At 40.2% G+C, this 23,930-nt stretch overlaps 1 protein-coding gene across 1 annotated transcript in view; it reads left to right on the forward strand.

Moving 5' to 3' along the window:
* The first annotated feature begins 39 nt into the window (after positions 1 to 39).
* The window catches only part of USP37 (ubiquitin specific peptidase 37), a 36,922-nt gene continuing 13,031 nt past the window's right edge, over positions 40 to 23,930 (forward strand). Inside the window, exons 1-17 of the mRNA XM_032693604.1 lie at positions 40 to 115; positions 955 to 1,161; positions 4,196 to 4,367; positions 5,490 to 5,590; positions 6,848 to 7,029; positions 7,356 to 7,430; positions 7,974 to 8,071; positions 9,581 to 9,665; positions 10,549 to 10,710; positions 11,183 to 11,314; positions 13,301 to 13,424; positions 13,692 to 13,897; positions 14,982 to 15,099; positions 16,300 to 16,379; positions 17,688 to 17,852; positions 19,291 to 19,356; positions 20,517 to 20,667. Of these exons, the coding sequence (XP_032549495.1) occupies positions 1,006 to 1,161; positions 4,196 to 4,367; positions 5,490 to 5,590; positions 6,848 to 7,029; positions 7,356 to 7,430; positions 7,974 to 8,071; positions 9,581 to 9,665; positions 10,549 to 10,710; positions 11,183 to 11,314; positions 13,301 to 13,424; positions 13,692 to 13,897; positions 14,982 to 15,099; positions 16,300 to 16,379; positions 17,688 to 17,852; positions 19,291 to 19,356; positions 20,517 to 20,667 (2,073 nt within the window). The 5' untranslated portion in view covers positions 40 to 115; positions 955 to 1,005. The remainder of the gene's footprint in view (positions 116 to 954; positions 1,162 to 4,195; positions 4,368 to 5,489; positions 5,591 to 6,847; positions 7,030 to 7,355; positions 7,431 to 7,973; positions 8,072 to 9,580; positions 9,666 to 10,548; positions 10,711 to 11,182; positions 11,315 to 13,300; positions 13,425 to 13,691; positions 13,898 to 14,981; positions 15,100 to 16,299; positions 16,380 to 17,687; positions 17,853 to 19,290; positions 19,357 to 20,516; positions 20,668 to 23,930) is intronic.

Consider the following 23,930-nt stretch of genomic DNA (forward strand, 5'->3'; position numbering starts at 1 on the left):
CGTGAGCGGGCGCGCGTCGCGCGGCGTCTCGCGCTGCCGCCGCAGCCGGTTCCCGCCATCCGCCGCCAGGCCCCGCCCCCCCCGGGCCTTACCCCGGGACCCGCCGGGACCGCAGGTACCGCGAATCACCCCCCCTGCCGCCGCCTCCTCCTCCTCTTTCTCCTCCCTCTCCTACTTTTTCCCGCTCCCTCTGGCTGCGCGCCCCTCCCGCCGCGCGGTGCCGCCTCCTCTCAGAGCGGCCCGGCCCGGCCCGGCCTGGGCGGCGCTCCCCGTGTCCCCCGGGCGAACGGGCGGGCGGGCGGGCAGACGGCGGGAGGGAAATGGGACCCACTTCACGGGGGAGTGGGGCCGCCCCCGGGGCCGGGCCGGGCCGATCGCGGGATGCCCCGGGGAACCTCCCCGATAGCGCCGGGGAGGTTGAGCGCGGGGTCCGCTCCATTCATTCCATCGGGGTTTTGTCGGGAATGCGCCCCGCCGAGCTGCCTGGGACCTGCGGGGCTGTGTCTCGCACCGGTGCTTTCCCGGGCGGGAAGCGGGAGGAGCCGGAGGTCCACCGCCGGGTGCCCGTGGGTGCCGCGCCGTCCGAAAGGAGCTCCTTCTCCCTCTTGCGCTTCCTCCGAAGCTTTGGTTCCCATTTCTTACCGACTTTTTTCGGGCGCTTTCTTTTCCTTTCCTTAAATCCGCTGGTGTTGTTTTAAGGATTTTCGAGGACTTTTGTGTCTGGAATTGTGTCTGCTCAGCTTTCAGCAATGAGGAATCAGTGCATTGCTGCCCAGACGGGGAGAGATTTTGTTAATCTAAGTTCCCTTCGCTGCTGTCCAGCTCTTCTTCGCTATGTTTAAAAGTGGCAGTAAAACGGTTTTATCAAACTTCTGTGGAAAGTTCAAGCCACGCTTCTGTCTCCCTTTAGCCACTGTTTGGCCTGCCGAGTTATACGTTTCTCCTTCTTAACAGGTTTTTCAGGTGGAGCACAACTGTTCTTTTAGCTCTTTTCTGTGAGAAAGCATGGCTCTGTTAAAGGTGCACGGACCCGTCCGAATGCGCAGCATGCAGACTGGGATTACAAAATGGAAAGAAGGGAGCTTTGAAATTGTGGAGAAGGACAACAAAGTGAGTTTAGTAGTTCACTACAATGTTGGAGGAATTCCAAAGACGTTTCAGGTATGCCAGATATTAAGGCTTTTGTTTTAACAGTGTGTGGATTGTGCTCTCTTGTGAACAGCTGTCCTCTTCAAGGCTATTAAGTGTCACACAAACTTCCCTGTGTCACTCTTTCTTGTTCCTCGTTTCCTGAACACTAATCTCTTTGTATAGGTATCCAGTAATTTATTTGCAAGTATTGTTAAAGGATTTGGCAAGATCGGCATCAAGATACCACTGAATGGGAAGAACCAAAAAGGCAGAGAAAAGTTACTAAAGTATACAGCATTGTGGATCATGTTTCAGAGTTTTGGAACCTGTAACCTTTCTGTTACTGGCACATTTGCCTTATCTAAAGGTGAAGATCCTGAACACTTTGTACTTGCTGTTTTCCCAACTGAAGTGTAATGTTGTTAACACACTGGTAGCCTGTCGCTTATTTATACAAGGCTCTGCTGAACAGTGGTTGTTACTGTTTTCGGTTTTAAATGCAGATAGAGATCACTGTTAAAGGTGCTCTTGAAATATTCAGCCTGAATTTTTCTCATTCTATAGTTATTTTTGGTTCAGGCTTCTTAGCTTCTCTGAAAAAATGCTCCAAACCAAAAGAGAAGTGTTTTTTTCTCTAAGAAACGTATAATGTTTTAAAAATATGTAAAGATACAAGAGCAGTTGGACTAAAAAAAAAAAATCCCATCTTACCAACTTTGCAACAGCCTCAGCTGATGTAAATGTTGGCTTCTGCTTTTGCGTGCCACTGTTGGTCTTTATCAGTAGTTTTTATCAGTTCACCAAGCCTTTCTCTGAGCCATTTATTTCTGTGTGTGGACGCTGTGGAGAAAAGTTCACTTTATTTTTGAAAGATTAGGTTTTGCTGCCTTAGTGTGCTGCAAAGTCTCAGCGAAGAATCTGGAGGCCTGTGTTACCTTGAAATCAAGGCGTGAGGAAATCGTTAGCTGGGGATAGTCCCCACCTGTGTTGCTGGAGACTTGAAAAGAATCATTTGCCTTCTCCTGAAAAGAATCATCTGCCTGTGTGATGCTGTGACTGCAAGTTTTATTTAATCCAACAATGGACCATGTTACTCCTGAGGAGGGTGGTCTCTTCTGCCACTCATGCATTCCCTGGGTGCTTGTTCTCACATACTCCTTTCTGTCTGGATGAGTGATGCATTGTGACAGCCACTGGAAGGGTGGTTCCAGGGGGAGGATGAGCCTACAGAACGGATAACCATGGCCTAGAGGGGCAAGTTTTCTCACATCTGCTGTCTCTGGCACTTGTCAGATCTCTTTGTGAGCTCGGTGGAGGGTTTTCATGTGAATTTGGGGAAAGGACTGGGTGCAGGATCTAGTGGAGGGGGTGATAGGGCACTGTGCAGCCAAGACTGCAGCAAAGGAAAAGGAGGAAATGATGCATCATTAGACCAACTGTTTTTGTTTTGATGGTGGTTATTGTTCATCAGGACCTGCTTACTGGTCCCGTTCATCCATCAGCCACATGGCCACTGGCACGAGAGCACTGTTGGGAGCCAGCAGCAGGCAGGGAGAGCTGCCTGCCCCCTGTGCTGCAGGCTGGTGTAGTTTGTGTCAGCTGGCCCCAGGCTGTCAACGTGCACTTCAGGTGTGACAAATTCCTGATAATCTTGCTTTAGAAGTAGCATTCCCTATTTTTTGACAAGTTGCTCTGCGAGAACTGTGGGTGATTTCCCTGCCTTTTTTCTTAGTTTTCTGTGATGGAACATTTGGATGGATCCAGGGTTATATTTCTTTCTGCAGTGACTGGTGTGTCATCAACTTTCTTATGTCAGATGATATGTTTCAATAATGTTTCAGAGCTTTGACTAAATTGTCCGAGATGCTAGATCTGTATTAAGAGAAATACTTTGTTTACCCCCCTTCCCAAGACTTTGTGACACTGACTGAGTCATAACAGGTGCATGGAGAGTAGGGGTGGAGTCCTCTCATGCCAGCATTTTGAGTTGAAATGGATTGTTTTGCACTGAGATGGTGAAGTAACTGTAATACCTCTGCACTGGGCTCAGTATTTTAAGAGAGGGTGAAAAACTTGGAGCCCGTTATTCAATTCTTAGGTCTTTGAAGACATTTTTTAGCTTATATTTAAAAAAAACTCAAACAAACCCCCAACACCCCACCCCAAAAAAAACCAACCCAAAATACAAGGACTGAGCACAAAGTGCAACATTCCCAGCAAAACCAATCCTTCGTTTCTGATTCAGGTGGCTTACCAGCCTCTCTTACAAGCTCCTGTTGTGTCTAGGTTGGTTTTCCAAGAAGCTAGAGATCTTAATGGAAAAAAAAGAAATCGTGCTGGTGGACAATAGGACGTCTTGTACTATCTTGCTCTTTTTGAGTTATCCTCAACCTGTGTAAATAGTAGAGCTTTTACCCAACAGCCAGTTTAGAGGTGACTTATCATGAAGTAACAATTAAATACGGTTATAATAAAGTAGCAGTGGCATCATTAAGGAGAATGAATTCTTACTAAAATTATTCTTATGCTCATCCATAATCCTGAAAGTTTTGACACCACTTAATTGTTATAATGTTGCATACAGACTAAGCATGTTTCTTACTGACTTACTGCCTCAGCAAAATTTTTAAGCCATGTCAAATCTGTCTTCTCTGAGAGGAAATTGTAAAGTGAGTAGAAGTTTGTATTTAACATTTGAAACTTTCCCCATCTGAAATTATACTTCAAACTTGATGTGGAAGTTTTAGCAAAATGGGACTTTATGAAGTCGTTTTTCCTTTATGTTTGGAAATGCCACACTCAATAGGAAAGCAAGTTTCAGAAAGCTTACCCAGGAGCATAGGGACTGTTGAGTGATAGTGATACTGTCTTTTCAGTTCTGTCAGATGCCAGGATCACAGATTGCATTAATTCTGTGAGGTTTAATGTTTGCTTGAAGTGCAGCAAGATGTATTTTGGTGTGAGTGTCTCTTACCCTCTCTATTTGAAGTATTTTGTTTGAATTTGTAAGTGTTTTGGCCTTTTAAAATTGGATTTATCTTTATGGTCACTTTCTTGTTTTCAGCTAAGCCATAACATTAAAACTGTGACCTTACGACCAAATGGCAGAAAACTGTGCTGCCTGATGCTAACACTAAAGGATACCAGCTTCCTGACTATTGATAAGGTGCCATTAAAAGATGCAAATGAAATGCGGATGTATTTGGATGCAGTCCATCAGGACAGGGTTCATACCGGTAAGTGCAATTGTTGTAAATCATGTTGTAGCAGTTTGGAGTGGAGCAGTGTTGTGTTGTTGGGTTTTTTTTTTTTATCATCATGGTTTAATCATACCCAACAAGAACTAAGCCCCAAATGGCTACTCATTCCCTCTTCCCAGTCGGGTTGGGAAGACAATGAGAAGAGTGAAAATGAGGAAACCTGTGGGTTGAGACAAAGACAGTTTAGTAGGTAAAGCAAAAGCTGTGCACACAGGCAAAGCAAAACAAGGCATTCATTCACCACTGCCCACGGGCAGGCAGGTGTTCAGCCATCTCCAAGACAGCAGGGCTCCATCACATGCAACAGTGACTTGGGAAGACAAACACCATCACTGTGCCTCCCTTCCTCCTTCCCTAGCTTCATATACTGAGCATGACGCTGCACGGTGCGGGATATCCCTGTGGTCATTTGGGGTCAGCTGCCCTTGCTGTGTCCCCTCCCAACTTTTTTTGCACCCCCAGCTGCCTCATGGGTGGGATGGTGTGAGGAGCAGAAAAGGCCTTGACTCTGTGTGAGCACTGCTCAGCAATAACTAAAACATCTCTATGTTATCAACGCTGTTTCCAGCACAAATCCAAAACACAACCCCATAGTAACTACTGTGAAGAAAATTACTCCAGCTGAAACCAGCACACATCTTTTGTGCATTTTCTCCTTGTGTTACTGGCTTTTTTTTGCATTTGTGTCAATGCTTCAGAAAGAAGCATCTGGCCTTGAACCCCATTTTTTTTTTTTGTACCTTTCTTGTGCTGAACAATAAGCAGAGATTAACATAAAGGATTTGTTTATGTTGTAAGTATGATGGTATTTGAAAAATGCTTGTCTGTTTATCAGACATGCACAGTCTCTTTGCTTTTCATTTTACCTCTTATTTCATTTTGTTCGTTTTAAGGATAGAAACTTTACTGCCAAGTGACTAAATGACCAATATCCATAAACATGTGCTTATGTCTGTGCACTCAGAATATTGTAGTCTGTTGGCAAGAAATCTAGCATGTCGTTTCCAAAATCAACTCCAGCTAAACAGCATTTTACAAATAGGAATGCCAATCACTTAAATGACAATCAAATCAAATATTGTGTACTTTTCCTGTCAGCTGGGAAACCCTCTCAAGGATCTGGCAGCTTTGGAGGTGTGCTGGGCAGCAGAACCACACAGAAGGAAGCTAACAGGCAATTCTCCTATATAGAGAACCAGGTTTGTTTAACTGTTCAAATTTTTCCTCTCTAATTTTATTTTATTCCTCTCTTCATCTCATTCTCTTATTGTATATTGTAATAGCACTGTAAATACTTACTTTGCATCGAAAGTCTTTGTAATCTAGAGAGCTTGGAATAAATGTGTACAGGGTGGTTGGCAATGGTGTTTCTTGTTTGTAAGGAGCCATATCTTCTGTATGAGTAAGAAAGGTCAGTGTCTAGCTGTGGAAGGCAGAATATGTCCTTCACATATAAGCTATCAGGCAGAGAAGAAGCAGAAATAGAAGGAAAGTACATGATTAAGGCTTGCTTCTCACATAGTTCTGAATCTCCCCTTGTTTTATGCTGAACACCTTACGTATTGGCTAACCATGTGTTAGTCAGAATAGGTCTTAATGAGTTTAGCAGACTTCAGATCAAAAAGCTGCTGACCCACCTTTGTATCAGAATAAATTTACTGAATTTGTGGCATTCTGCTCACATTTTTGTGTAAATTTCACACTTTTCCCCAGAAGTGGTTTTCCTTCAAAATATTTTTTTCTTCCTTTTCTACCCAGATCTCTTGATGTATCTACCAACTTTAATTTACTTTGTTATCTCTGTGAATATACATGTATTACTGCCCTGAAAGAGACTATTTCTGACATTGTTCCAAAACAAATTTTACATGTTGCTTAAAGGCAATCTCACAGTAAAAACTTAAGGCTATGTATACATTGATGAGATTAGACATGTTTAGTTTTCAAGTCTAAAATTGAACAACATTCCTTAATCAACCAATTATTGGCCCTTTCCATTGCATTACACGAGGCTTGCTTGTCCCAAGGCTGTCAGGGCATTGTTTTAATTATATGGGGTTTAATACTGCTTTTTAATTTTTTTTTATTAAAAAAACTTTTATTAAACAACCCAGGATTGATCTGGGGATAGTTAGGAATCATGCCTTGGGTCATGCCTAGTGTCAAAGATTGTAAAGGAGATTTTAAAAACTAAAGTTCAGCTGACTTAGCATTAGAAAAGGAAAGTGGTTACTGCAGTAGAGTTTCATGCTTACTACTTGCATGATACAGTCAAAACTTTAGCTGTGTCTAGTTAGTGTTAAGCTGTCTGAATCTAATAGAGATAGCATGTCTCTTCTTTTGGATGCTACGCTGTAGCAAGCAAAGCAGTGGTGTAAATTATAGCTTGGACTAGAGATGGTCCTGTTTTTCACTCTTGGGTCGTCTCCCTGACCCCTTCCACTTGGGTTTTGCAGACTCCTCCCAAAAGAGTGACTGTGGAAAGTAAGGAGGAAAATACATTTCGCAAGGTGCTGGGCACCCCAGCAAGAGGCTCTGTTAAGAATTCTGCTGGAGCTGGGACACCAAGCAACAGGGTGAACATTTCAGCATCTGCTGCATCGTCGGTCCCTCACAGAACGGGCTTGTTGGAGAATCGGTAGGAGGGTTATCCTCTTTATGATATTGTTAAAATTTAGCTCTTCGTAGAGCAGTGGAACTCAGTACACTGAGACATAAGAAGGAAATGTATTTCTTCCTCTAGTTTTGCTGTTACTTTTAACAGGGTGTTAACACGTGCTTTTGTAGCCTCTGACTGGTACTGGCACTAGGGCTTAAGAGTTGGGCAGGCCAGATTCTTCTCTGTATGTTATAAAAGTGGAGATTGCAGAAGATGGGTGCAAAATGTGTGGAGAGCATTGAGGAGTTCCATTCACTTGGAAGAGAGTAATTTACTAACCGCTTTACAAATTTTTCTGTCATCAGTGAGAAGAGGAAAAGAACACAACCTCCTGGTTCGGAAATGAGTGAAGATTATCCCAAAGAGAATGATTCTTCAACGTAAGTAACAGTTGTTTCTGATTTTTAAACTCCTTGTTCATTTATAAGGATACATTTTTCTGAAAAGAATGCCCTCAACCACATGGTACAGGCCAGTCAACTTGTGAACACATTGGATGCTTGATTTGAGGGATGTGTTCAGGGTTAATAAGGGAAATACAAACTACTCTAGCAGTTGATTTGCAGGAACCGGAACGTGTAAATTTTGTGTCATCTTTCTTTAGTCATGTCAGGATTGTCTTGTGTGCTATATGTGTATAGCAGTAGATACCTTCTTTATTGAACTTGCTTTGACCCTTTTCAAAACAAAATTGGTAAAGGGAAATTGCACTTTGGAGAATAAGCTCCGTGTGTTTTAAATGTGAGTAAGAGGACTTGTTTAAATAAATTGGTTAAACTTACCTGTGAGCGAGGTTCTACTATTCCAAGGTCAAGTATCAAAGATGATAGGAGAGAAATGCTTTAAAACAAGTTGTAAATATCAAGCAGGAGTATCCCATGTCTTCCATAACTGCACTGCCTTCCACTCTTCTATCTGTATAGGAATAATAAAGCCTTGAGTGATCCAGCATGGAAGTACTTGAACAGTAGCAGAGAAAAACAGTTGAATCTGAAGCAGGCTGAGGAAAATAGGACATCAGGTAAAAAAATAAAGCCTAATAATACCTAGCTTTGACCACTATGATTTTGATATTGGTTTAGCAAGTTGCTGCAGAAGTGATTTTACTTAACCTCTTTTCCCTATGCCACTAACTTTCCTGCTTCCTTCAGAGCCATACATGTGATGCAAACAACTCACCTTCATTTGGAAAGCCTGTCCTGCTCTAGTATGGCTGTGACCTTTGTTCTTGGGTGCTGATGCCAGCCCAAACAAGCAGCTTCAAACTCCACTCCAAGCTGCCCTTCGCCTTGAAAGGGAATTTCTGTAAACAACTAAGGATTTCCTTTTTGCTTTCTTTCATGTTTATTTTTAAACATTCCCTTTGCTGTTAATGCCTGTGTGAACTGTAGGCCGTTTTTTTTCTGTTTTTATGGTTTACTGTTTATTTTTGCTTCCTTATATCTTCCCCAGAAGTTACAGGGGGAGCTTTTTGAGACCAGGACTTTAGTCCTGTTTGTACCAAAGTTCTTTTGGATACTGTCGTGTGAGAAGGCTTTATAGACAATATAGAAATATTGACAGTATGTAGATAAGCTAGTAAGCAGCACCATTCTTCAGTTTTATGAATAAATACTTAGCTTCTTTCTCCATAAAGACAAATGCATTCAAGATCTTGTTTTTATGGAGAATGCTGGTGGATGCATTCTTTTTTTAGTGCAGCTGTGATGGCACAAATGAGTTGCTGGAGCAGCCAGTAAGGTGAATGTTTACCTCTGAATGAAAATCTGGTTTGCTCTTCAAGAGTCAGAGTCCGTGAGCCTAGAATATACCTGCAAGTTTCAGTAACAGTATTGTAAACTTCCTTCATATATCTGCATTTCTGAAAGTTGTGTGGCTCAAACCACTTTAAGCTGGGAGAGAAGCAAATGATTGTTCATTATCCAAACTAAATTACACTGTGATTCATCGTAATAGGTGACTTTTTGACTCCTGAGAGCATTTTTTTTATGTGGCACCATCTGAGGTATTAAGAGTCTCAGGATCTGGCACAATGATATCATAATGATGAAATAGTCATATTTTACCCCAAGTATATAGTAATTTACTATGGAATTGGGAGTGGGAAGAGAAGCTGTTTTCACTTCTGCATATTTACCTGAGTATTTATGTTGAATTTCGAGAGCACTGTCTTGGAAATTAGTACTGACTTTTCTGTTATGTGTATCTTGTCTATTTGAACAAGAATCAGATAGGTATTAATTTTCAGGTAGTTAAGACCATTCAAAGACTTGATAATATTTCATGTTGCACTTGGGCTTTGATGGAGATTATGGTATTAAATTCAATTCAAACTCCAGCATGTTTTTACTCACATGTGATTAATATTTGCATTAGTACTTGTAAGTATATGTGTTAGTAATCTCCCAACCAATTCTGGAAAACAATATTCGAGGATTTTTAAACCTTTTGACTAAATACTTTCAAACAAGTTGTATAAGTAGCTGTGTAACCTGGAACAAAATCTCCTGCCTCTCTTTCTGTTTTAAAGGTATTTTACCACTGCAGTCGTCATCCTTTTACAGTAGTCGGTCCTCTTCAAAAGAGTACTCCACTGGTAGTTCCACCCTGGACAGGTAGGACTGATTCACTAGCAAATGGCAGTTGTTTCCCAGGAATTAGGCTCTCCAGTTTCCTGTGTGTTGATCACATGGTGCTTATATGCATATTCTTTCCTTCAGGAGCATGATCTAGATATTCTGCGTGGCTGCAATTGCACTGGTTGCATCTACAAACTCTAGTTACTGCTTGCAATAGACTTTATAAAATCACCCAAGTCTGTTATAGTCATTGTGAATGACTCTAGATGGTTCAAATTATATATAAACTCTGGAACTTAGTCTGAATCCCTGTTTTCATTTCTCCCAAGTAGATAAATGGCATGCAGTTCTGTATTTTAATAACAGTATTTTAGTAGTCCTGAATCCTGCTGAGCTTGGGATTCTTCTGTGTTAGGTGCTGTGCAATCAAACTCTTGGTCTCTGCCCCAGATAGATGAGATACAAGATCAAGGAAGAAAGGAGGCATTGTCCATGCTTTGAATGTAAGGAACTTAGGTCCAGAGCTATTAGGTTACAAGAACAAGAGGCTGATAATGAAGACTCTGGCCCAGATGTGAATTTTTAGCATATCTTGGGAGTGGTGATCTCATGCTATGTAGTCATTCTTCCTCTCATCAAACAGTGTAGAGAATTGTTAAATATCTAAAAGACAAAAGACTTGGTTACGCTGCGTGCACATCTGTGGATGTAAGGAAGTTTAAGCAAGCTAAATATTTAAGTGCTCTGGAAAGAAATTATCTCTCTCAAACCTCTATTTCATTATGATACATGCCAGTTATTTTGTGTGGCTTTACCAGTCCTTGTCTTCTGAAGTGATGCAATTCCAGTGTCATGGACTATAGTTCTTCAAGGCAGAGCATTAGAAATCATACCCTTCTTATCCTTTTTATGTTTTTAGGTCTACTGTATCCAGCCAGACCTCTTCAGCCAAAAGAAGCCTGGGATTTTCTTCTCAGCCTGCCCCTCTTTCTGTTAAAAAAATGAGATCTAATCAAGATTACACAGGTTGGAACAAACCCCGAGTGCCCCTTTCCACCCATCCTCAACAACAATTGCAAGGGTAAGTTTAATTTTCTTTATCTAGCATGCACACTTTGACCACCAGAATGTGCACATTCTTGTTACAATTACTTACTTAAAAACATAATCCTGAAATTTATGAACACTGAGGCGGGAACACTTTTTCTAGTTTGGAGAATAGGTATCCTTGAAATCACTTCTTGAGAATTTTAGAGATATGATAATTTCAGGTGATTCATGTTCCTTTAATGGTGATTCATTTCTTTATGTATATATATGCGTTTTTTAAAAGTTCAATTGTACAAACTCAAGGGTGCTTTCTTGGTAAATGCTGCCTCCTGTGTGTTTTCAGTTTAGTCTGGAGGGCTGGAGAACAGCTCCAGTAAGAAGCTCTGTGAGAATCAGCTGTGGTGAATGTCCTACATGTTAGTAGTGCTGTGTTTAACTCTGGCAAGTTTGCACATTGATCATTAGACATTAACATGTTCAATTTCTTTTATCTTTTTTTTCAGATTTTCAAACCTGGGAAACACCTGCTATATGAATGCCATTCTACAGTCCTTGTTTTCAATTCAGTCTTTTGCTAATGATTTGCTCAAACAGGGTATTCCCTGGAAAAAAATTCCACTCAATGCACTTATCAGGTAAAATTCACTTCCTGGTAAGGCTATTTTCTCCTTCATTACTGAGAAACTGGTTTTGTAATGCGAAGACACCTTTATAGAGGGTCATTTGCATGTATAGATAATAAAAGGATTCCTAGAGCCCTCTGTATTTTGGAGCTTTACTTTTGAAATAGGAAGTAGGCTCTTAAAACTTGTAATAGTGAGTTACATGCCACCTTTACTGTATTTCTAGTGGCAGAGTAAAACACTTCAGAAGAAAATGCAAGAAATTGCAAAATAAATTAGTTGCAAAAAAACTTCTTGCAAAAAAACCCCTTTTTTTTAAAACTTTGCCAGCTAGGGTTTAAGCTGTTCACTAACTTCACCTGGTATGTGAGGGCTTATGCCTTTTTGGAAAATATCCTTTGTTTTGTAGCTGTGGGAAGTGCTCAAGCTTTGCATACTTAATCTTTCTCTAAATTCAGATGAGATCTTAATTCAGTCAAACCTCATGTCAAGAAACTCCAGAGGCTTCTGTAGAATATCCAGCTCTCTTTTCTCTTTGAAATTTTGAATTGCTGTGCCATTCAGTTTCCATAAGGCAAGCTGCTGTTTGCTCCATGTACCACTCTCTCTGCCATTTGGGGTTTTTATTATATTTGCTCTTGTGTACCTTGTTTCTTTTCTGTCACTAAGATGCAGGATTAACGGAACCATTTGTCTTTCGTAGTTTTTTATATCTTTTGGGGTAATTTCTATTTTTACTGTGTCCTCTTGAACTCTCTCTATACTACTTGGGATGAGAGGTTGTTCCACATGCCTCTTGAAATGTCCTTTCCCTAGTTTTTGTAGAAAGATCTCTGAAAGTTGTGCCCCATATACCTACTGGTAAACTGTGTGGGTGCTGCTTGTGCTGTCATTCCTCTGATGGAGGGCAGTGTGTGATCCTGTGCTGGAGTACAAGTCAGAGTTGATGCTAAAAGCATCTACTTTGGCTTCTCTTGGTTTGGGTGTATCATCTAACCTGATGACTGGTTTTCTAGTTGAACAGTGACTGCCTATCAACTGCATTGTGGTTTCCTAACATGCTTCACTGAGCAACTGTAGAGGGTTAGGACAGCACACACTGTTCCTGGAGCTCAGTAGAGTAGCAGAAACTTGTTGAGCTGCAGTGAACTAACCAGATTCTTTGGGTAACTGAGTATTAGTTGTTGGTTTGGGGTGTAAGGGGATTGTACAGGTTTTCTCTGTCTGCAAAAAAACCTCTGGGGTTTTTTTTCAGTCCTGAAATGTGACATCTTCCTATCACCTTCCCGCATATGTAGTATGACCAAAACTTGTGTTTGGAATATATTCAGTGTATATCTCCTGTGCAATTGTAAAACAGTTGTAAAATATAACTAAATCACAGTTAGCTGAGAGGCACAGGTAAAGTCAATTTCTACAGGTTTTTAATGAAACTGCCAGAAACGCTATCCATAGATTGAACCAAGGAACTCCTCATGGCTCTTTTTGTTATAGCTTTTCTCTACTCTGTTGTAATGTTTTTATTGCCAAAAGAAGTAAGGCTTGAAACTGAGTGGAAGTTTAAAAATAAAACATAAATAGAAACCATCTGACCATGCAAGTTGAATTTAATGATTTTGTGCTACTTATTTTGCTGCCATGTGATTTCATATCTCCCATCAGTGCAAATGTTTTCAAAAAGCATTGGAGGGGGGGGGGTTTCTCATTGTAAAAGATAGAACAGAAATATTTTTTTGGAACTTCATAAGGCTTTTCTCTTTATGTTTAAAGACTGTGGATATTTTTTTTGTTCATTTGGGTCCTGTTTGATGATGGCCTCAAATGAGTTCTCAAAGTACTTGAAATGGAAAAGATTAATTATATATGAGATATTTTCATACAGAACACCTGAAACACTTATCACAGGAGTAAAGCTTTTAGAAGCTCTTAAAAGGAGATATTTCGTTTGTCTGAAGTCCTGGAAAACCAATCAATGTTTCATTGCCTTGACTTCTGCAGACGTTTTGCCCATCTGCTCGCTAAAAAGGATGTCTGCAGCCCTGAGGTTAAGAAAGAGCTGCTCAAGAAGGTGAAAAGTGCCATTTCAGCTACTGCAGAGAGATTTTCTGGGTACATGCAGAATGTAAGTACCATATTGCCTGGAAACAATTATGTGTAATTTGTTCAGTGTTTGGCCTGCATTGAACGTCTGTCAAGCTTCAACTCTGTTTGACAGTGACGTGGGCTTTTGATTGAATGGCAGTGATTGCTGCTGCTTGTTAGAGCAGAACTGCCTTAGTATTGGTGAATGCAGTGAACTAAACATAATTTCCCCAGTCTGTGTGTGTTTGAGAAAAGATACTGAATGAAATTGTACAATAACACTTTGTTGCATTTACCCTGTTTCTAGGATGCACATGAGTTCTTGAGCCAGTGTCTGGATCAGCTGAAGGAGGACATGGAAAAGTTAAACAAAACTTGGAAGAGTGAACCAGTCCCTAATGAGGATAACTCACCAGGACGAGCTTCTGATGACCTCTCAGCCACCAAAGTTTATACGTGTCCGGTTATCAGTAACTTGGAGTTTGAGGTTCAGCACTCTATCATTTGCAAAATGTAAGTGTGCTTGACAGCTTTTATCACGCTTACCTTAAAAGACTAGGAAGCGTTCCCATGTGACGTGACTTCATCTGCAGGTTGAAGCCAGAATTAAGAACTATGTTTTATCTGAAGCTAGATATTTAGAAAAACATCCTGTGATCTAGAAATGCTGTAAAGCTGACACCGTACTAGCTGCTGCTACAGACCTTCTTTAAACAGTCTCGTACCACCTAGTTCTTCATTAAATATCCAGTGGAAAGCCTTTGTGCTTTGCTCATTGTGTACCACTTGTATGAGAATAGGGAGAAAAGGGGGTTTCAGCCAAGTAATGTTTCCTCTTAAAAAAAAAAGAAAGAAAAGAAAAAAAGGGAAGCCATGTTTTTAATTTGTTCTTTCTAAGGCCTTCCAGGGAACGGCATTTTCTTCTGTATTTCTGTGTTATTGTGGAAAAAGATGTAAAGCAGTATATATGGGCGTTCGTTGCATATGACCTGTGCAGTAGATTTCCATGTGGTATGCTTCATTCCAGAGTTTTTATGAACACAGATATTTGGGAATATTAGTTTGTGTATACTTCATTAGTTCCATAAAACAATTAAAAGTAAAGTGCATCTAGGTAACACTTGTGGAAGACAAATGACTGTATGGTCTTTTTTATTTTTGCCTTAAAAAAGCGCAAGAAAAAAGAGGGGGGTTGTTGGTTTTGGTTTTTTAGATGGGCTTTATTATTTTGTTTCTAGGAACAGTTTGAAAGCATTTCTAGTCTTGCCCTTCTGCTGGACTGGTCTCACTTTTCTCTTAAGAATGGCGAACGAAGAGGTGTTCAGCTACAAAGCAGTCACTTTGAGTATACCTGATCAGTTGCCTCTCCAAAGCAATCTGAGGGGTGTTGTTCTTATCTTTACACAAATGTTTCAACTTCTGAAGCATCAAAAAGAAATTCCAAGATCCAACTTTGTCATAAGCATTAAACAGTTCCATTTTGATGAGTAAAATTAAGATGATCAAGAGGCATATATTTACCGGGAAATTACTTGAGCCTAAAACATGTAAGTTGTCATTAAGTTTTCAGGCTTGCATAAGCATGTTTCTTTTTTAGGTGTGGTGAAACGGTCACTAAACGAGAACAGTTTAATGATCTCTCCATTGACCTTCCTCGAAGAAAGAAATTGCTTCCTTCCCGATCGATCCAGGACTCTCTTGACCTCTTTTTTCGGGTGTGTAGTTTGAGGAGGTGTTTTTTTATTCATTGCGAGTTATGTGTAGGTTATGTCCCATATGTAAATTTTGGTTGTACAGCTGAACTTTGCACTTTCTTGAGGTTTGTCCATTAATAGCATACAAGAGTTTTTATTGTAAAATGCTGTGCAGAAATTAACTGATCCTTACAATACTGATGTGAAATAGGTAAACTTCTCCATTTTGTGGTGAAAGGGTTGATGTATAAACAAATATAAAGGCTGTCAGATTGAGATAATCACTCAGGAATTGCTACTTCCTCTCCTGGGCTATGGTGCTTCAACAGCTTAGGTACCAGCCTTAATTAGCATGGTAAGGTCAAGGAAAAAGGTCATGCAGATACAACAATTAAAAAAAGAAGTAGCTGTAATATTTGGATGCTTGTTTTGTAAGTAGAGCTTCAAGGTGATGTTCCTGAAGGCTAAAAATGAGCCTTATGTCTGTGAATTAGTGTTGTATTTTGTAATATCTCAAGACAAACTTGTGTTTTTTCTCCATATGTAGATAGCGTTTTCAACAGATAGAATAATTGACGGGGTAATTCTTCTAAAAGCTGATGGAGATCTGACGATTTAAAAAAATTCTTAAAATTGTAGTGATGTCATTTGGCCTCATGTAAGGCAAAGAGCTGTAGAAATGTTTGATGGCCAAGTCATGTAATTTCAGGAAAGTGATGCTTCCCCTTTTGATGTCTGTTCAAAACGCTACTCTCATGCAGCACATCATTGATGAGTTTAGGTGAGGATAGCTTTTGAGGAACAAAGCAGAAGTTTTGAACAAGAGGGAGAAAATTTCCTGGCACCATTCTCCACCATAGGTTATTAGGGGAAAAAAACCACCAAATTCTATGTAAGGGAGAGAAAAACTGTAAACCTCACAAGGTTGACCACTCCCTTTGGAAGCTAATTTGTTTTAACAAGTGGCTTATTCACTGGTCTACAACAGACTTACAGGAAAAATTCCACCTGTATTAGTGGATATATTGTCAAATTTTAGACCCTGCTACCTGCCTTCTTACTAGATGCCCTCTTATTAGGTCATGTTGAACATGATTATAATTTTAAGTATTAGTGCTATTTTGAAGAGTCGTTTTGACAGCCAAAAGCGATGTGCTTTTGACTGAGATCTGTTTAATATGTGTTTTGTTCCAGTAATGATTTCTCTGCTCCCTTCAACAGGCTGAGGAGATTGAGTATTCCTGTGAGAAGTGCAATGGAAAGTCTGCTGTTGTCACACACAAGTTCAACAGGCTTCCCAGGTAAATGTTTACACCCATTCCTCTCCTTGCTGGAAGGATATGTTACAAAAGTGCTAGCAGAAGTCCCTCAAAGAGTAAAGCTGGGAAATGCATGTGCAGTGGTCAGCCTATGACAAAGACTACTGTCTGCAGGTGCACCTCCATCCTGTTCTTCAGTTTTCCTCTAAAGAATCTCTCTTGGGAACCCTCTGCAATGCTTTTTTCTTCCTCCCTGTCCATACATAAGGAGGACTGAGTTTTCCCTTTCCCCCTTTCTTGGGGTTTCTGGGACATGAACGAAGTAGAAACAGTAAATATATTCTGGAATTTTAATATTTTGTGCTCAGCTGACCTGATGGGCAGGACTTGAGTTGGAGGCATTAGTACCAGACAGTATGTAGAGGGTTTAACTTTGATCAGTTAATTTTTCCTGTGCTTTTCTCTCCCAGTAAGCATGGCACTTCAAGGATTAGTGGAATGCTCAGTAGTTTTTCACCTCTAGGTTGGGTTTAGTTCATGATTTAGGGTGGAAGTGCTTGGAGATAGGGGTGTAAACCTCGTGGCATGTAAAGTTAAAAGAGTCTTGGATTATTTTATCAGACCTATGTCCTTGTCCCAGGTATACTGAAAGCAGTAACTTGATATTTATCTCGTGTTTTGCTTATGTGGGGTATTTATTCAAGCACTGCTAAACCCTTGTGAAAGTTTTTGAATGTTAGTACAACACAAGTGATAATATATCTGCATGATTTAAGTAGACAGTACAAAGTGCAGCATAGGGAAGAAGATTCAGTGTAAAGAAGCCTTTTCAGATTCCTTATACTGTTGTGATCAAAAGTTCTTTCAAAGAGAAAGTGCCATGACAGATAAACCAAGTACACGTCATGCACTGGGCACAGTTCCTCCTCAGTTTTGGGCAGCTGTGTGACCTCTCCATCACAGACTTGAATTTCTGGGAATGATTTACTAGCATTCTTGCCTATAATGATAAAATTTCAGTTGTTTCCTACCTCTCACTGTGTAGTAGAAATGCGTTTGGTAAGAGCTGCTTGTTTCTACTTGAGCAAGGTGATGCACATCAAAGCAGGAAGCCTCTTGAGTTGTCAGAGTCCATGGTCTGCAACTTGCACGAAGTTGAGTGATGGACAGGAACAGAATTACCTGTGTTTTGCCAGATAAGAGATGGACAGTGTTTGCCTACCACCCCAAAGTAATAATCTTGTTTAGCCAGGTGAATGCATTTGGTGAACAGAGTTACTTGGATTTTAAATAGGTTTTCTCTGACTTTTTTCTTGAAATTAACATTTGTCCTTCTCTCATCTCTCTCAGGGTCCTGATTCTTCATCTGAAACGATACAGCTTCAATGTAGCATTGTCTCTCAATCATAAAGTTGGGCAGCAGGTGGTTATTCCAAGATACTTAACCCTGCTTTCCCACTGTACGGAAAGCACCAGACTGCCACTGACGCTGGGATGGAGCGTCCATTCTGCCATGTAAGTGTACAACTTTGGTGCATGCCATGTTAACCACGTATGCCACAAGGTAGGTAGTTGTCAGATCTCCTCCACCAGATGTCTGGGCAAGGAAACATTAAAATTACGCAGTTTCAGGTGTGTGATGCCATCATGAGAACGTGTACAGAAAGGAAACATAAAAGCAGTAGGGCATGGTGGTTGGGCGTTATCTAGAGAATACTTGGTAAGCTAATATTCTCCACTATCCTTGAAAATAACTTTATATTCTTTTTAAGAACGCTTCTGTTAGTAATTTTTAAAATGTGTGCCTCTCAGTCTAAAATGATCTGGATTATGTTTCCCTTCACAACGTGCTTAACTCTGCTTAGAAGACATAACATCCTACCTTTTTCTGCTAATTTCCATTTGCACCTCCTGTGCTGTCATTCATTTTTCATTGTCTTTCCTGTGTCACTGTAGTATCTGAGCACTTCACGTGCTGAAAATACTCTCTCCTTTTCCCTGTGACAGTTATTTCTGTACAGCTGCTTGTCCTTAGACAAAGAGATTAATTGTGCCAGTTGTCACATAGGAAGTCTGTGGCAGAATAAGGAAGAAGAAACTGTTGGGTCTCCTGTAGCCCCTGCCTAGTGAAATAGCCAGGGTATCCCTAGTGGGTTAGGACACATCTGGTGTGTATGTTCAGCAGTGTGGCAGGTGGTGTTGTACCAAACATTCAGTGATGTTTGAGATTTAAGTGAATGTTTCTCAAGAGTTTGCTTATCTCAAACATAACAAACAGCTTATGCTGACCACAGCAGAAATACTTGAGAATAGGTTTCAAATAGCTTTCCAATGTTTTGGAGTTTTTTCAGTCATTGCAACCATTGTGATTGATCAGGGAGTGGAAGGGTAACTAGGCTGGAGAGAAACAGCCCTGGTTTGAGGGGGAAGATTAGAAAATATTTCTGCATTGGCTACCAGCTGTTGGATAGGTGTGTGGTGATACTGATGGACTTGGAGGAGCCGGTAAAAGGATTAAATGGAGCAGGAAGTTTATTTAGAAGAATCTAGGTAAGGGAGGAGAAACAAAGACATGGGATATGCCAGAAAACTGGCTGATCCAGACAGCAGCAGGAGACTGTGGTTTGGGAGCAGGAACTCAAGTGTTGGTGGGAATAAAAAATAAGGAATGAGTTGTCTTGACATGGGAGCCCAGAACCTTTAATTTGTGAGCTTGTCCCTAAGGGTGCATTGCTAAGAAGTGAATCAAGTTTAAAGGATTATATATGGTTTTGAACAACTGTTGTTTATTTATAGCATGATGAAATTATTACTGTAAATTATGCAATTAGCAAGTACATAATGGTATTCTGCTTGTTTCTTTGGTCATGAATTTGCATGCATAGCAGACAAGTAAACACTTATTTTTTAAAGACTTTAACTGCTGCAATAAATACTTTGCTTTTTTTAATAGTTCCCGTCCATTGAAAGCCTCCCAAATGGTGAATTCCTGTACTGTAAGCACTTCCACACCTTGCAGGTGAGTTATAGCTCTGAAATGTCCGTGGCCTGGGGTTTCAGGGTGTAATTTCTAAGGCATTTTAAACTTTTCTAGTTCTTTTTTTTTTTAATAGTTCCACCATTTGTATTTGTTTTCTTTTTTCTTTTTGTTTTTTTTTAATATTGTAGTAAATTACTTCAGCTACTGTCTTTTTTCATATCTGAGTTTTATTGGTGTTACATGCTAGGTGAAGTTAACATCAGTGGTACAATTTGCCTAGTTGACATGATCACTTTAGCCCTTCCTTTGAGAACCTTTGGGGACTTGTAGGTAAGCAAAGATGATTTTTTTTCAGGCAGAAGGCTGAACATCAGAATGACAGCTGGATGTAGTTTGTATAGATAATTTGTCAGTGTGTGTTATCTTAAACTAGCTTATGCTTGTATTTGCAAGTCACATATATAAGAAGGAAAATGGTTTTAAATTCTGCAGTCTAGCTCTTTTCTCTGTTCTGTCTCTATGGAGCCAAAATGTGTGTGTTGGGAACAGGTGGTTAGTTTCTTAAGTTTGTTTGCAAAGATGAGAGGGCATAGGGTTTTATAGGCAGTTTTGAAAGGCCAGTTTCTAATACAGTGAAAATGTGATATCACACTGGATGGTTTTGGATTGTGGAGTACTTAAAGACCAGACTTACTAATCAAGCAGAAATCGTGACTTCCCCAGACTCTCCTGTTTTCTGTTCTGAAGAATAAGAATTTATCTTAATGAAAAAGCAAAGAGGAAAACTGAAAAACTTGTGCAGATTTGCACTTTTCATATCCTGGTAGTGATGTGGGAAGTCCTCTGTCCAACTTAGTAAACTTGAGAAGTCCAATGGTTTATGCCAAATTCTAGGTGTTACTGTGATCTTGACTCAAATGACCGTCTGGGATCGCGAGGTAATAAAAGTGCAGAATCTTTGGCCTTAAAAGCAAGAGCCACACACTAAGTAACTTTTAATGTTCTAAGCTGCTATTGCAGGCTTAAAATAGATACGTCGGTTAACCCAGCAAAATGAAAACCCTGCCTACTGTGTTAATACATTGTCACTATCAATTGTTGCAGTTTGTTCCATAAATTGTACAGTGTGGTTACTCTGAAACACGTTTGTACGATGCTACAGTGCTATGGAGTTTTATAGCCATGTTTTTAATTTACAGAAAATACACTTTCAAGTCAAAGAGCTCTGCAACATTCTATGTAGATTCTGACAGCGATGATGAGCCATTGAAACGCTCTGTTGCCCATAGCCAAAGGTTGTGTAACATACAAAGTAGAGATCAGCAACAGCTACAAGAAGAGCCAGAAAAGGTAAGGGAAAAACCCCACAAACTTTCATGTACTAGATCCTGTATGTACTCATGTCTGGTCTATGTTTTTTAGCATAAACTGTGAGTGAAATTGATGTCAGATAAGGGTTTTTTCTCCTAATTAGCACTGCAGTGCTGGAAGGGAGTGCTTTGCTAATTGACCTCTCTGTACAGTTGTCTTGGGTTCCCACAGGGAACAGAGGTAATTGCATTGCAAATGCATTTGAGTTTTCAGTTTATGTGTACCAGCTGCTTAGCAGTTTGGTCAGTCCTTTGGGCAACTTTCACTAATAATGTGCTGTCAGTAATAAAATTATGCAGTAAAGCCCTTGATTAAATTAGATCCAGTACAAGTTGGGCTAAGCAAAATACTCAGTTGAGAGAATTTTGTGCACATCCAATCTGTGTCCCCTCTCGAGTGTGGCTTTTTAAATGCTTTTAGAATCTGAAGCTAACAGCCTTTGGAGGCAGACCCACAGAAGTGTGAAGAGACCAAGCTTATTGGTGTAATGGCAGAGTTAACTTCAAATTGCCTTTGAGCTCTTCCTTGTGACTAGTGTTAATGTTGCCAAGTGGTTTTGTTTTTTTTTGCTTCTGTCAGGGCAGTGTATTAGCAGGTTGATGAGTTCTGTGGGAAGGAATGATGATCCAGAAGGGAAAAGAAGCAGCTTAGAGGATTATCTTGCAGTACCACTTTCTTCTGTTAAGACTGTTGCAGGCCTAATGCTTAGGACAAGTGTCCGGCATCTCTGCTTCTCTAAAGTTTTTGACAATGTTCATAGGGTTATTTTAATCAAGCAGAGACTTGTGGTCTTGATTATGACATTAAAGGACAGATATAAAACTGGATGAATAGCATTAAGTAACAAGAGGAAGATATCTACAGTTTCTGATCTGATGGGAAGATCAAACCAGGGGAGTATTTAATAAATGATAAAATAGATACTGAGTATTAAATTTTCAGTAGATCAAGAGCTGGGAAGGGCTGTTAGTTTGATGAAGCTCAGAACTACAGGTAAGAATGATCTTGACAAATCTGAGAAACTGTATAAAAATAGGAGGGGTTATTCGGTAGGAACAGGCTAAAGGTGCTAATCCTAGCAGGATTAACCAACTGTAAATGTGGGATGGGAACAGCTGGGAAGGCAGTGGACCTTCAGAAGGGGCATGAAAGGACACAAGGTCAGGCAGGTTGAAAGCAAAAATATCTAGACAAAGCCATAGCCCACATGTTGTGTAAAGTAACTCTGTTTTTCCTCAGCATTGAGCTTTAGCTGGAGTTCTGAATCCATCTTTGGGTTCTGGACTGAAAAGAGTTACAGATTAATTGGAGAGGGGCCAGAGGAAGGGAACATGAATGGTCAAAGGTCTAGAAAGGAAGGTTTTAGGAGAAAGTACAGGCAAGTGGTCTTTAGTTTGGTCCCTAGTTTAAGGAGAAACCTAAGCTAATAGAAACACTTGAGCTGTTTTCCATGCCCATGCTGGATAGAACAAGAAGTAATAGACTAAACAGCAGAAAGTAATTTTTAGATTAAATATTAGGGACCACTTTCTGATGCTCAGGATGTGTAGGAATGGAATGGATTGCTTTGGGAAAAAGCAGAAAACCCTTTCTGAAGGTCTCAGGAACAGGGTAGGCAACTGCTGTCCTGCATGGCACATCTATACCTGGCTGTGGCTGGGGGAAGGAAATGAGCTTGTCTTTGAAGTCCCTCTTATGTATAGAAAAAGTGTTTCAAGCTGTCCTAATTTATTATTCCTTGAGTTCAGTTTGTGAGGAACAGCGGGTAGTCTCTATCGCACAAGCCCTTTGAGTGTAGAAATTGTGGGAATAAAGCCTATTAATTTGAATAACAGATTAACTACAGGCTTTACAGCCTGTTGTGGGAAAGAGGCAGTGGTGGTGATGATTCCACATAAATGATGTTATCCTGTGGCCATGCACGTTGGCCACTTCTCAACCACAGGCACGACCAACCATCTGACCAACCAACCACCATTCTCGGACCTTCTCAGTGTTGTCCCAGAGGACCTCGTCCTGGTCCTTGGAAGTGGCATTACTGCTGCTGCACCATTTTCCTTGATGTGATTCTCATAGCAGATGTGGATGAGGAAAGCATTAAGAGCTTGGCAGTCACTTTGTATGGCCAGGACATCCCCTGCCAGGCACTGCTTGCAAAACACCCCTGCCATGTGGGAGAACGGCTGGAATAGCATCTATATACAGCTGTGGGTTGTAGAGGCAAATAGCAGTTATCTAGCTAAACAGGGCAGAGCTGAAATTCCTGTGATCTCTGCCTCTGCAGATGTAGTAGTTTTTGAATGACTTCTTAAAAATGTTTATTTAAAGCAGCCTGTCTTAAAGCCTTATCTATTTTAATCTATGCAAATAATGTCTAGTAGAAAAGTTATATTCAAATAATGCACAGATGCTGCCAAGTCTTTAAAGTCTGACCACTGAATTAGTGGTAGTTGTTGGCAGAAAACCAGGAACTAGGGTTTGCTGAAGAGCTAAACCTGTTTTGATGTTGGTAGCCTACAGGTGCAGAGAGAGAAATCAGAAAGCTTAAATAGCAGGTACTCTGCTTTCCTTATTTAGGGAGTGAATAGGTGTGAGGAGAGAGGTTTGAATTTGTCACTTCTAATTCTTGGAGGGCATCATGTCTAGAACAAGAAGTTTAGTTGGCTAATTCATTTGCTAATCTTGTTTGATAAGGCAGTTTTAATACAAAATGTTTGCTCTATAAAAGCTTGCTGTATTTAACTAAAATGTAGTAAAAATTTATTTTTGTTCATTTTAACAAAGTTCTGAGATCCATCCAAATGCACTTTGGAATAAGACCTGGAGAAGTACATTCTGATAGTTTCTATCTTACTTCATTTCTAAGCATATGGTGAATAGTATAATTGTGTAAATATGCATACCTGGGGGTTAACCTCTGATTAATAGTTAATATCAAAATTATTGAAATTATTATTTGCAAACCACTGTGGTTATAGCAGTTGATGAGCATCAGTTTTAGGAAAATAACTATAAAAAAATTCAGATTAAGACTAAAGGTTTTTTTCTTTCTTCCAATTTAAAGTTATTTTGTTCTCCCTGGGAAAGAATAATTCCTCCCTTTCTCTGTTTAACTCTTTTCTTACTTGGTTTGCAGTCATATGGCAAGTCTGCAGCACCAAACCTAATTTTAATTGCTATTCATACCAGCCTGATTTCAGTTCCTATCCTCCCATCCCTATATTCAAGTTCAATTACTCTCA

This window comes from Chiroxiphia lanceolata, chromosome 7 (genome assembly GCF_009829145.1).
Source record: "Chiroxiphia lanceolata isolate bChiLan1 chromosome 7, bChiLan1.pri, whole genome shotgun sequence".
Taxonomy (NCBI): domain Eukaryota; kingdom Metazoa; phylum Chordata; class Aves; order Passeriformes; family Pipridae; genus Chiroxiphia; species Chiroxiphia lanceolata.